The sequence below is a fragment of the Stegodyphus dumicola genome, chromosome 2 (assembly GCF_044657685.1).
Source record: "Stegodyphus dumicola isolate Sdum_Otavi_A_Nest chromosome 2, ASM4465768v1".
NCBI classification, from domain to species: domain Eukaryota; kingdom Metazoa; phylum Arthropoda; class Arachnida; order Araneae; family Eresidae; genus Stegodyphus; species Stegodyphus dumicola.
The window spans coordinates 173,065,110-173,080,111 of NC_140769.1; the positions used below are offsets into that span (position 1 = coordinate 173,065,110).

Here is a 15,002-nt window from a genome sequence, read left to right on the forward strand (position 1 = left end):
ACAAGAAACATATTCATATTTAATGTACTAGATGTCTTTAGATGCAAATTTACTACTCTGACTTTCTTAAAGATTTTATTTTTGGTGTATGGGAGTGAAATGCTAAAAGGGAACCAAACCGAATTATTGCTCTTATCTGCAGATTCGGGTCTTCCAATAAACTTAAATTATGTTCAGTTCCAGGTAAAGTCACTATTTATATTGACCTTTTTATTTATATGTAATGCCTACTTTGCTTTAATATATGAACATTGTCAGTTTGAACATTTTATGGGGTATAATTAATGAATGCATTTTACATGTAACAAATTTGAATCTTAATAGTTATAAAAGATAGTACATATGTGGCTGAGAGCATGTTATATTTATTTTCAGGGTTAGATAATAAACTATCTGACGTCGATAACATGCCGTATACTACATTGCTGTATGCAAATGGACCTGGATACAATCGAGATTTTCCAACAGGAAGAGAAAACTTGACAGGAACTAATACAGGTGAGCTGAGCTTAAGTGTCCTTTATTATATCTTAAAATAAATTCATTTCTAGGAAGCTGAATCATTTTCTTTGGCCTTATAACCTTCAGGCAACGCTTTTCTAATAACCTGTTGGATTGTGAAAATAATTTATTAAAAAGAGAAATCAGTGTAAAGATAAAGGGAAGAAATCAACCATGGCTGAGGCTTACGTTTGAATTTTCCAAACTTATATAAGCCAAATGATGATTGATTTTTCAACTTACAACGGATAGGTAGCTACAAATGAAATAAATAAAATTACTTGAACTTTACAAAATTAAATTTTTTTCAGTTATTGTACAGCGCGGAAGTATTTCATATTTTGCATGTATAATTGAAATTAGGTTTTAAAGTTAAATATTAGGAAGACCAAAACAAAATACCAAGTAAATTTAAATATAATTTTCATAGCTCGCATACCATTGGTAATTATTGTCGCATCTTCTTAAATTAATAGAGTTGTTCAGAATGGTAAAGTTCATTTTCATTTCTAAAGTAAAAATGAAGTCATTAAGACATTTATTAGAGAGTAGTAGTTATGCCGAGATTCTCAAAATATCATTAATTAAGGAGATTCAAGTACATTGTATGGATTCTTGTTGTTGTAACTGAGGATGCAAGAGGGAATATTTTATTGCTTGTGTTGAGACTGAGCTTATTAAAAACTCATGTTTTTTTAAATGAGTTGAGTCTTCCGCAGTTGTAAATGTTACTTTCGTTTCTGAAGAATAGAATCCTTAATATATTTGTTTAGGAGGAGAAATTATATTTCTATGAGTTTCTCATAGAAATATGAAGGCGATTTACTTACACTGTATGACTTGCTTTTCTGAACTGAGTTTGTAAGTCAGAATACTTTCTTTTATGGCATTACTGACTGGGACTTTAAAGAAGTAAAAGTTTAGGTAAGAAAAATAACTTTCTTGTTTTATTTGTAGGGATTAGGTACATACGCATTAGGTACTTTAAAGTTTAGAAACAATCTAGTGTCTTAATTTTACCTTTATTATAATTATCTTTATTATTAAAGAAATAATTTTTCTGTAAAGGCAAAATGTTTAGGCTGCTAAATGCTTTTTCTTTTTATTCTTTTTATTTTTTAAATTTCCAATGGCTATTCAAAAAGTTTTAAAAAACTCTTCAGAATCGCAAATAGGATCGGTTGAAATACCTATGCGGTGCAGATGGGCTGCAAGGCAATCATACCTTATAGACAGACGGAAAGTCGTAGCTGCATTGCGTCTTAGGAATAAGAGTACTTAACCACCTCCAACTTTTGAAGGCCGTACAATCCTGAAAATCTTGTAAGATTTTAGCTACTAAAAGTTAAAAAAGTTAGATAAGCATCAGCTAGGAGAATTTCGCAGGTAATTCACTAAAAAAGGACTACTTTTAATTTTTTTAATTTAAAATTTAAAATTCCTTGTGCACCACATAGTATTGCACAAGACTTACAGAGGTCAGTAAGAGAAATAAACAAATACAACAACACAACACGAAATAAAATAAACTTACAAATTCGCAGATGACACGTAAGAGATAAATTTACAGGAGAAAGAGAAAGCCATTTTATATTGGACAAATACGTGAAGAGGGGGAGGAAATGTAATATTCACAGAGTTTAACCTAGAAATGAGTTCCTTTCGTCCTTCCTTGAGCTTTGAACAATAGAACAACAACATCTTGCACTCCCTCGAAACTGCATGAACACAAGTCTGTACTATATAATCTAAATCTCTTCAGATATGAATTGAATTTACCATGTCCAGTTAGAAATTGACTAACTTCAAAATTTCAGAAAAAGTGTTTATTATTTATTCAATCTGTGAGAAATGAAAGGAAAATATAGTTTAGTCAAAGAGGCAGTAGTAGAATTCCTGTATAGTTCATTCCACTTGAGTATTGTATCATCCCTATTTTTGTTCTTATAAAATGACTTGGGAAGTAGCATTGGAGTAATTATTTGAAGATGTGTAGCTTCTTTTGCCAACCAATCAGCCCTTTCATTTTCTAGACTGCCAGTGTGGCCACATACAAGAGAAAAAATAGTATCAACACCTTTATTATTAAGATCTTTATGAAGGGCATGAGAAGTGACAATTAATTTATTACATGAAAAGATATTCCTAAGAGAATATAAGGATGAAAGAGAATCAGTGCGAATAAGAAATTAAGCATTTAGTGAACAGTTGTTAGATATCCATTTAATTGATTCACTAATGCACAGTAATTCGGCTTGGAAAACACTGCATTCATTAGGAATTCTAAAGAGTTTGTATTCCAGTTCAGAACCATGATGGAAAGCGACATAAGCTAATCCAACTCGATTATTAATTTTACTGCCATCTGTATAACATACAACCGGGAAATTATCATCAACAGAATTGTCATAAATGATAGTTTAAATTGGCAAACGATTGGCAGGATGAGGGAGATCTTCAAATAACACCTTGGTATCGAACATAAATTTCCTGATGGTATCTTTAAACTTTTTGTCATTTAAAACATGAAGGTCAATCGGAGAAAATCCTGAAATTGCGAAACATGCTTCATAGCTAATTGTTCTGTAGCCATGGACAACTCTTAGTAAAATTCTTCTTTGAATTCTGCGAAGTATACGGGAATTAATCTTCTTTTCTAAAGCTGTTCCCCACACTTTAGAAGCATAACAAATAAAGAGGATAATACCCTGCTTATAAATCATATCAATAACATTATATTTTAAACCAAACTATTGTAAGAGACAAGATTAAGTCCTCTAAGTATATTTTCCCACTTATTGGATAAATACATTATATGACTATTACTTATTGGATAAATACATATTATGACTAAAAAGGACTATTAGGGCGAAATTTATAATTGTTGCAAAAGTTTTAAAGCAAATACTTTAGAAATTACAAACAGGAAAAGAAAGCAACACAGAATTCCAGAATAGCTCCCGGTAGCCAATCTTATTGGCAATTCCATTAAAAAAATCTGTTTAAAAATGCTTCCGTTACGCAGAAAGTGCTACAAAAGCGTAAAAAGACACTATAAAGCGTCACAATAAAGACAGAAACAGCTTACTTGATCATCTTATCACCTGGTATGATACGTGTTGCCATCATTTTATCCGATGATTTTTATGGTACTAGATAACAATTTGACAAGAACCGATATATACAGAATAAGACATATCAGCGAAGTTACTGCACTAAGATTGCAGTTAAGAAAATATAAGTCTTGAGCAACATTCTCCATGATATCCGCTTTTCTGCCACATATGACGTTTCGTAAAAGGTTAAGTGTCTTTAGTTTTTACTAAAAATTATTTTAATAAAAATTCGGAAATATTTTGCATAACCTAGAGTGGTAACAAAAAAATATCAATTATGGGGAACTCTTCTTTTCACAGATGAGTACCGATTCAGTTTAATCAGTGCGTCTCGACTTACCTTCACCTAAGCCAGTAACTTGTTATCTTTCTTTCAATATGCAAGAAAATGACCAGTATGATAGCGATGATTTATGATCTCTGTAAGCATCATTTTAGAAAGACACGCAAAACCTTCATGTCCGTAATAGTGGTTCTTGTTTGCTAACATGTATAACGAAAATACCTTAGATCTCTATGCTTACCTTATGATGCAGTTGCCCCTCAGTTTATTTTTATAGACAACAACTGTGCTAATCTAGTGGATGACAACAACAGGGCTAATCTGGTGGATGACTTGAAAGTGAAGATATTAATCGGATGGATTGGCTAGCCAGACCACAAGACTTAACCCCTACAGAGCATGTCTGAATCGCTCTTGTAAGGTCTTTCTCCTCCTGGGAATGATTGCCATATGGACTCACACAGTACTTCATTTTCAGTATGAAGTCACATAGTGAGAGCCGCATACCTGGGAACATACACCCTTATTAATATCATTTTTGTTTAATCTTGCAGTCTCTATATTAGACCTCCCTTACACATGATGATGCTTATGTACCATGATTTATGCCTGTTATAGTATTTTTTATATTACATCAATGTAAGGAGTTACCATATTTCATTAAAATCTGTCCATCAGTTCTGGAAATTATGGAACAAAAGAGGAAATTCTATTAATTGCGAACACCATAGAAGTTCAAATGTTTCTTATTTTCATCGAACAATTTCAATCCTTGTAAACACTGAACTGAAATTTTCATTGGGTTTGAAATCAGGAATTTTTTCATTTACTTCTTTTCGAAGTTACATTTTCTTTCTTAACAAAAAGAGCCCTGCAAAATCTTTTATCCTGTTTATTTACCCCTATTTTGATCACTGTGTAATCTTCTCTTAAATTTCCAGGCCCTTTGCGTGCTAGGTCTTTTAGTTGATCACATGCGTATTAGTTTTTAGACTTATTTCTGATTTAGAGTTACTATCGCTCAGAAGTGGTAAGATATAGTTTGAATCAATGTTCGAGGTAAACGAGAACTCTTTCCGCTTTCTTGGAGTTTCAGAAAATAATCAAAAACATGTCATTTTGTTTCCTTTAACCGATTGTCTTGAACTATGGTATTCTCTAAGAAGAAAATTAAATTATTTTGCATCGAATATTTTTGTTTCGATTACAGTTATTCACATAACCTATCACTTTAAATTAGTTTCAATTTTTTTAGTTTTCTTAACTTGCAATTATAGTTCTATGATTTTTTTAGTCTTTGTGAAAAATTAACTTTGTCTCGTTAATGTCTAGCCATTAAACCTTTTCATATTAAACGAAGAGAGTAATATCTGCTGCTTTTTCCCCTAATAGATTGATTAAAATTGCTTTGCCATCATATGCTCTTTCATGGATTTCGCATAAGAATGCTGTTTCTAATGATACAAAGAACAGGCTCTAGAATTCTTGTTTCGTTGTAACCAGAGCCCGGATATTTTAATTAAGTTTCCAAGCGACACTCCTTCATTTTGTGTTCTACTACCAATCGCCTTTCTTCGTTATTATTAAGTTGTGCCACATCTGTGACAAGAAATTATCTAAAGAATTCGCGATAATCTTCCTTCCGAATATTTTCGCGGGATTAATTCTTTTAATTCAATTCATTTGATGTCTAATACTGTCAGTAACCATAACTCTTGAGCGATGTCTTTCAAAATTTTTAACATTTTGGCCTGAAACATTCTGAAGTAGAACACTGTTTTACTCAATTAGAATTGTTATCAAGTTATTTCGACTATTGCACCACAGTTAGGATTTATAATTCAGTGGTTCGAAGTATAATTTTCCAAGCAAACCTATGGTACTTCATTTCTTGGATTTTTGCTCACTATAAAAGATTTTATATTTTCCCTGTAGAGGGCGCTAAGAGGAAGCTCAGGCTTTGTTGTTCAAATGGCAGATTAGAAGACAACTGCAGTCAGAAATACAAACAGAAGGAGCAGGTAATAAAACTAAAACTGGGGTAAGTCTATAAAATCGTTCATCTTCTGCCAAGCTCTCCAGTATTTCTCCCAGAAGTGTCCCCGACCCCAGTGTAGGCAGTTACTTAAATGGTTCGCGTCCATTTCCTCACGAATGTTGCACAATTGGCAAAAGAGACTTGGCAGTATTTTTGTACGATATAGATGTTTGGAGAGGCAATCATAGCCAGTAGCGAGGCGAAACGTGGCAACAGGTCTGTCCCTTGACCATAATAGAATATTTGTGATTTCCTCAATCCATTTGTTGTCTTTGTTTGCTTCTTCGATTTTTTTTCCAATAGTCATCTCTCAAAGATTTTTCAATTAACCGTTTGGCGGTATGAAAAGGAATTGGTTTATTTATTATTTGGAGAAATTTTGGTTTCCTTCTTTGCCAGTAAGTCAACTATTTCATTGCCCTGGAGTCCACAGTGTGCTGGTACCTACTGCAAAATAACCTCTTTACGGTTTTCGATTAAATGATTAAGAGGCAGATGGATATTCAAAATGTCTGCTGAAATAGGAGCTTCAGATGAAGCAATGGTCAAAAATATAGCTCTAGAATCTAATAGTGGAAGCTAAGACATTGTCATAAAATAATAACAGTAGAATTAAAAATAAACTAAAGCACAACAATTTAAAATTTACGCTAGCCTGTAGCCTTAATAATTGTGCGATGTCATTCAGTAATTTTAAACATTTTGACTTGAATCATTTACAGTTAGAAAACTAACTTCTCAATTAGAATCGTTATCGAACTATTTCGACGATTGCGCCCAAACTATGATTCATAATTCAGTGGTTCGACTGTAATTCTCCAGGTGGGCCTACGGTACTTCATTTCTCAGATTTTTTGCCCACCATAAATAATTTTGTATTTTCCCACTAGAGAGCGGTAAGTGGGCACATAGATAGTATTGTAAATTAAATAATAACAGTAGTATTAAAAATAAACTAAACCGCAGCAGTTTAAAATTTACACTAGTTATTTCAGCCATATTCGCATTGCGTTGTCGAAAAATTAGTAACATTACGTAAACCAAAATTTTTTTGATGAGTTTCAAGTAAATGTTAAAATTCAAGTTTAATTAATAAGCTTACCAAATTAAAAGCATTTTAAAAAGCTGAATTTCATTATTAATTATAAGCATTTTCGACTTCAAATTATAAGTATGTGGATTATGGAAAGTTGATTAAATGGGAAAATAATACACAGAATTTATTAAAATATTGCTCATACCAGTAAGCTTTTGCAAACTTGTAGTTTAAATTTTGATGTACGTCACATATCGTGAATTTTCCATAATATTAGAGATATGCGGAGAGCAACTTCGGCAGTTCACTTCCATTATTTAAATAAGATTACATGCATCAAATATTGTTCTAGTATTTCTAACCGTAATAAAGTCATAATGAAACATATATCAAAAACTATTTATTACGCTGTCGACCACAAGAATTGATTGTAACTTATAAATTCATCTTTAGAAGTATAACCGGTGTTAACTCTTTCGCATCGAGAGAGGACCAAATCTGTTTTCCTCAAACATCAAAAATGCCAGTGTGCATAAATTTCTCTTAGAATAGGTTTCCTTCCCCCATGACAATTAGAATGCTAAAGCGCTAACAATAACCTACTTAAGTAAAGCTACAACTTCTTTCTTAGATGCTTTTACCACTGTGTGCAGTTTCTCCTTGGAACAGGATTGTAACTTCAGACATCAATAGCTAAACATTGACAGTAAACAAGGGAGAAAGAAGGTGCATTAAAATAAAAGGACTCCTTTTGGTGACTTCAAAAGAATGACTGATATGTCATTTAACAACTCCCGAAAGCAATGAGCAATGCTCTAACGTGATGAGGGAAAACACTGGGTAGAAAATAAATCAGGGCGACTTGCCGATGTCTGAATAGTCGGGTATTTTGGGTGACTTCGATGCGAAAAGATTAACTGCAATTTTTTTTTTTTTTTTTTTTTTTTTTTTTTTTTTTTTTTTTTTTGCGTGTTTGTATATTCACACACAAACAAAGAGGCAAAAACGAAAAATATTTTAGAATAATGTTTGTAACTTGATATTTATTGAAACCAGGAAGTAGTGAATCTAAAAGCAAAACTGCTAAGCAACATCTAAATTTCCTAGATAAGTAGGAATTAGAGTGTTTTTGCTCTGAAGGACATAAAATAATTTGCTTGTTATATAATAATGCTGATATTCTACCAATGCTGTATAACACTAAACATCAGTACGAACAACATTAATCAAAATATGATCGTTACGCAAGATTAATGAATCACGAAAAGTTGCAGGACTGAGACAACAACAATTCATGTTTACTAAAATATCACAAGAAAGTGAAACGGAGATGCATGCATGTTACCTCTTGTCGAAGTTGGTACTTAAACACTCGAAATTTTTTAACCGAAGGTGATTTCGTCCAGATATGTTTGCTTAAAGCAGCAAATGTATTTGTCTCTCTAAGTGTGAAGGCATATAAAGACATCGCTTTGTCTCGAAATACCAATGCGAAAACAGTTACTGATTTGGGGAGCAAGATCAAATGATCGGATCAAAGCAAAATCATCTAATTTCGAAGCCAATGGAAAAATCCATTGGCTGTGACGAGATTACAGACACTGGACTGTAACTCAATTACCTGTGTTTTTTTCTGCTAGTGACCCAGATTTCAACACTTTTCAGGAATTATTAAAACTAATACCGATGCTTAGCTCTATTCCAAGATGAAATATATTTAATTACATTTATAAGCTTTCGCAAAAATACTATCTAGCTGTAAGAAAATTTACTTCTTTAGCAAGCTATAGCGGTCCATTTAATGGTCGGAAAAACCATCGGTTGGATGGCATTACTAAAAAAAATTGAGCGTTTTCAAGGTTTCATTTAGTATTCATTAGACACATTGCATTATACATCAAGAAATACCAAGATAGAGATGGAAAATGTGTCGACACTTATTAAAAGAAATATTAATTTCATAAAATCTAATTTTATTCATAAAATCTAAATTTTATTCATAAAACCAAATTTTAAGTCGGCAAAAGTTCTTTGCTTTCTCAAGTAAGTTAGAAAGCGAATATTTCAGTTTTTTCTACTATATCGAGGTACGCCGACTATTCTGTCCAAGGCTTTTAACCGATTCTAGGATTTTAAAGATGATGTATTCCGGTTCTTAATAACCAAAAATCAAGATACAAGTTTGTTTTCTGATTCAGTATGGTTGCCAGATTTATCCATTTCGATAACAAAAAGCTCTTAAGCGATTTAAATTTCAAACTGCAAGAAACGGATCGGATAATTATGAACTTTTGTGACCAAATTAAAGCACTTAAATGTAACCTAGCTCTTTGGGAAACGCAAGAGAAAAATTGAAATAGAACGCACTTTCTGACATGCAACATGAAAAAAGCACGTTTAAGAGAAACTACATCGTAATAAAAATACTCGGTAAACATTTTAAAAGACTTGGAATTGATTTTTAAATAAGATTTGTAGGTGTTTTTTAAGTTTTTGAAAGACAAATTTCATTTGTTTCCTTTGATTTTCTTGATAAATACAGGATTAGTTCCTAATCATGTGCAAATGGAGGTTATCGAAATCTAGTGCGATTCAAATTCGAAGGCAAAATTCAGTGAAGTTGGAATGCCTGAAATTAATAAGTATTTACCACCCAGGTTTGAAAATATTCTATATTTTGCATACGATATTATTTTTATGTCTGGAAGTGTTACCGATGAGAACAAATATTTGCTGTCATGAAAGAAAATAGTCTCCTGTAAGATCTGGAATTACTAACATTCACCTTGGGTCAATTTTGAAAGTAATCATTGCGAACAAAGTTTTCTCTCAAAATAGAAAAGATGGTAACAGAGGAGAGATTTAATATGTTAGAAGAAAACACTAATTTTACCGGTATACCTCTTAAGAAAACTACGTTTCTATACAAATTTACAACTTTTTTTTTTTTTTTTTTTTTTTTTTTTTTTTTTTTTTTTTTACATTCACGGTTAAACCTTGTTTATCTGTCCCATGTTAACCTTTGAGTTTGTCATGTATAGTATAAAGTGAAGATGCAATTTCCATTAATTCGTGCAGGAAAAGTCTTTGTGCGTTTTCAAGATCTTCAAAGAAATTAGTAACGCATTTCAAATATGTCTTAAAACCCAAAATAACACTAAAGGAAATAAAGAATCCGTAAAATTTAGTCTATAATAAACGAAATTGCACGTATTAAACTAGTTTTACCATCCAAACCTGCAATAAAACAATTATACTAGAATTAAGAATTATGAAATAATTTTGGTTTCTTACTTAGACATTGGAAATTCCGTAATCTAAAGTACAAGACCTATGATGCACAAAGAACTAGGGCTTTCTATAAATATTTTACTGCCATTTATATTCAACAGGACTGCGTTTGCTGTTTCTATGTGTTTCTACCTAGCCAAAAGTCGAAAGTTCATGTTTCTATTTTACTCCGTTTCATACGAACAGTTTGAGATAAAACAGCATACTTGACTGCTAACATAAGGCATATTTTCCCGTTTGCAGGCAATAAAACATCCAGCAAATTACCTTACACTTGAAGGGCTTTTGTCATTTTAAATCGTTATCCTGGAACCACTACATAAAAGAAAGGGTTAATGAAAGTTTTGTTTCCGCCTTTCGTGATTAAAGCAAAAGTCCAGATTTCTTTCATTAACTGGCTAAAAGTACTAAGTATTTATCTTTTGTAGGTCTTTCGCAAATGCAAAATGGCATAAACCAAACGTGCATAATAGAAAATATAACTGCACTTCCTTTAAAATATACGTATAATTATGACTGAGCATTCTACGTAAAATCGTTAAAATTTATCAAAAAATTAATTTTAAAATTATTTTTGAGTACAAAAATTTGTAATCTTTAACTCTCATAAATACCAGTAGGATTGTAAAAATTTTTTTAATATTGTTTACGCATTTTCTGTATTTTATTTAAAGATTAAAACGACAGCATTATTTTGGATTTTATAGGTTTGTGAATAACAATATAATAACAATATTGGCTGCCCCGCCCCTTGAACTCAATCACATTACGGGTCCGCCTTTCCTTTGGGCACTTCGTGGAGGTTCAACCTCCACTATTACCCTTCCAAGGGAGCAGCGCACCACCTGGATAAGACACCAGGCAGCACTGGTCGTCAAGTGCTCCTGCCAGTCGCATGGGCGAGCTCGTCGCAGTGGGCCGTTACCCAAAAAACCGAGGGGAACTAGCCCTCCGGCTACGGTTCCACACCGCTCAGGACATGCCAGTCCCCGAGGCCGGCCAATAAATGACCTTTCCCAGGGGCTTCAGAACCACCAAGTTCATAAATTTTATCCCCCGTGGCCGAGACTGCCTAGGTACAGATCCTAGCCAGTAGCTTCGCAGTGTTCTCTACGTCGACCCCCGGAGGGGATGGGTTTGTGAATCAATCAATTTTACTCTCCATTCCTGTAATTAAATTACAACTGTGGGAAACCTATTACACACTCCCGGTCTCAGTGGGAGGAGCAGGTGAGAGGACCGAATCGTTGCGTTCGTAAGTGGTATGGTATCCACGTAAACATTACCACTTATCCATCCCCCGTATCAGACGGGAGGAGATGATAACCATTTGTATGATATTAATTCGGTCTTAGGTGCCGTAAGTAGTTATATGCCAAATAGCTAGGTTAAGTGCGGGCGGAGAGCCTGAGGCTAAGTTTCCACCCGCTTTAACCCCCCTACGATCTCATCTGACTGGATGATTTTGCTGGGGAGAGATGTATCTTGCCAACAAATCGTTTTATATTGGGATGTCAATCACAATCCTCTTAATTTTAATTAACTTTATTAACTTAATACAAAGAAAAGTAGAACAATATTTACATTATTTACATATATATATGAGTCGAAGAAAAGTTGAAAAACATAGACTTCGATGTCCTGTAGCATTAATCATAGAGTAAATCTTGGACTTACCAGAAGTCGAACGATTGCTACAAAAACTCTATGAAATGGTGATGGGTGTCTTGATCCGTGACTTTCTTAATGATCTCTCTTATTCCTTTAATTCCTATTGGGTATTTTTCCAAGTGTTCCGTCCCTAAGGAGGAGAGAGAGGGCGGGAACAGACGTTTCCTGTCTGGCGCTGTTAAAGGGCAGGTCATTATGTAATGAGCTGCGTCCGCGAGGCTTCCGCTAGTGCCGCAGGCACATCTTACTTTCTTTTTGTGGAATCTTACTATGTAAGATGAGAAGTTACCGTGATTATTCAATGCTTGATTTTCGTAATAGTTGCTCTTTAGTCTTGTTGTTGAGACTTTAGGGAAAATTTTATATGTCATCCGACCTGTTGTCCCCTCGTCCCACCTTTCCTGCCATTGTAAAAGGGCTTCTTTGTGTAGTCTGTTCTTTGCTACTTCCTCTGAGAGAGGAACGTGTACGTCTACTACTTCTTTGTCTGTCGCCTTCTTAGCCTCTTCATCCGCTCTTTCATTACCCAGCGTCCCTTGGTGGGCTTTAACCCAATTAAGGGACACTTTGTGCGTTGATATGAGCGTATTAATGATCTCTCTTAGACTTTGTATACATCTCTTTGAGATTTTGCCGCTGTTAAGGCTGTGTAATGTGCTCAGGCTATCTGTGAAGAATGCAACCCTGGTGGAGGAACTTGCGTTCTGTCCAACCCAGAGCAGCACGCTTCTGAGGGCGTGAATTTCTGCTTGAAATACTGTTACGTCATTGTTTAGGCATATCCTTTCTTTGTGTATTTCTTGACTGTCTTGGAAGATTACCCATGCGGCTCCCACTTTGTTGTGCATTTTGGAACCGTCTGTAAAGACCTCTATGTCTTTATTCTTTGGTGGGTCCTTTCCCCATTTAATTCTTTTCGCTTCGGCTGGATGATATTATATTGTAGGGAGTCTGTCCTCTATCTCATTATTCCAGATTATTGTGTCTCCCATACTTATGTTTTCTTTATAGTGGACCGCTCTATAAAATTGCGCCTCCATGTCTGCTTTGATATCCAGGAGGATTGTCCCGGCGATTATTTGAAGCCCTGCCGTAGGGGACGTTGTATAAGCCTTTGTGATACATAAAAGGGCTATCCTTTGTATCTGATTTAATTTGGTTTTTACCCTTTCAGTGCCGGTGTACCAGATTGGGCACCCGTATAGTATCATTCTTTCTATTGCTTTTATATATAGCGATTTAAGGAGGTTCCCTTCGAGGTTCCATCTGTGTGAAACCATTCTATTCAGATTATTGATTAGTTTGAGTGTTTTGTCCTTTATTCCTGTCAGATGGGGAATCCATGTTAGTTTTTGGTCTAGCGTGAACCCTAAGTATTTTAGGTGTTCACATCTTGGGATCGCTATGTTTCCCCATTTGATTCTTGGTGGGGATCTCTGTAATTTATTCCCTTTTGGAAATAGAATGAGCTTTGTTTTCTCAATACTGAAGTTTAGCTTATATGTGTTGCTCCATTCCTTTATTATACTGAGCGCTTTGTGCGCCTTTCTTTCTATTACTAGCCGGTTCCCTCCTGCTACGATTATTATAAAGTCGTCGGCATATGCTTGTATGCTTATATGATCTTCAAATTCTAGATTTAGGGCGGTGTCTGCTATTAGATTCCATAGAATTGGTCCTAAATTGGAACCTTGGGGAGCTCCTTTGTAATACTTATGAGTCACGCAGACCCCGTCTCTGTTATATGTAACTATTCTATCTTGTAGATAGCTTTTAATTAGCCCGAATATGTTTGAGGGGCACTTTATATCTTGTAGTCTTGCTAGTATCCCTGGCCACCACAAGTTATTAAATGCGGAGGCCACATCAAGGGATATCACGCAGGTATGAAGATTGTTCCTTTTGTTCTCATGGCTTTGCTTGACTAAGCTTCTTAGCGCATCTATTCTGCTTGTGTCTGGTGTGAACCCAAACTGCTTTGTGTTGAGTATTTTATTCTTAATTAGGAAGAATGTAAGCCTTTTTGCTAAGAGCTTGTCTAGGATTTTGCCCCAGGCTGAAAGAAGGCAAATTGGCCGGTATGCTCCTGGTGTCTCTCTGTCTTTACCCTCTTTATGGAAGAGAACTAAATTAGCTTCTTTCCATTGTTGGGGAAAATAGCCAAAAATAGGTTTGTGAAGATAAACTTTTTAATCAACCGAAGATCAACTTTTTAATCACTAGTTTTGCACCCGCTTTGGTGAGAAATTCATTTTAAATCTGTGGGAATTCTTCAGAATTCATTATCAATATCAGAGGAAAATAATAGATGTCGTCAATTTTTAGTTAACGTCTTATCATAATATCTTCATCGTACAAACTTTTGGTAAGAGTATATTGTTGAAAGACGAATCAGAATCAGATGGTAATACAATGTCAGAAGCGCATCATAATGTAATAGAAGGAGTTGTTGGGCAACCGTGAAAGCTTTACGGCAGGAAGCCCATCATTCGACAACTCCCGCAGAGAGAGTAGAGGGGAAGGTTTTACAAATGTAGAATTAGCAAATATACGTCTAGAACATGGAGCTATTGAATGTAATGGGCGAGCTACTCTGCTTTTAAAGCGGAAGCGCTATCCCTCGAAGCCTATTTCGAGGCACCAAACATTTGTACGGTTACATCAAATATTAACTTTAATAGTTTTCTTTGAGAGACATGCGACGAATCAGGAACGAATGACATGGACTCCTGAAATCAATATGCTACGTCATGCAGAAGACACTCCACGTACCAGTAAACGAGAAATTTCTTCTCTCTTCGGGCCTTCCCAAAACCATCGTCTTGAACCAACCGCTATAAGTAAGGCAGCCTGATATTTAGTTGGAAATGGTTGCTTAGTGAGATATCTACAGAAAAAAATCATCGGAACCCTTTTACCGGATCCTGTCTTACTCACAGATGACGCATACTTCACGGAAGAAGATGCACAATGCAAATAACTAGCAAGTATGGGTGGTGCAGAAACCTCTTACAAAACTGACATGAGCAGCAGTTTAATGTCATTACTTGATCTGGCACAGTAGAG

The 15,002-nt window shown here is 34.6% G+C and overlaps 1 protein-coding gene across 2 annotated transcripts in view; it reads left to right on the forward strand.

The window, feature by feature from the left end:
- LOC118201177 (alkaline phosphatase, tissue-nonspecific isozyme-like) overlaps positions 1–15,002 on the forward strand; it is a 457,970-nt gene that overhangs the window by 424,076 nt on the left and 18,892 nt on the right. For both annotated transcript variants that reach the window (XM_085811453.1, XM_085811454.1), the window contains exon 8: positions 376–498. In XM_085811453.1, the coding sequence (XP_085667579.1) occupies positions 376–498 (123 nt within the window). The remainder of the gene's footprint in view (positions 1–375; positions 499–15,002) is intronic.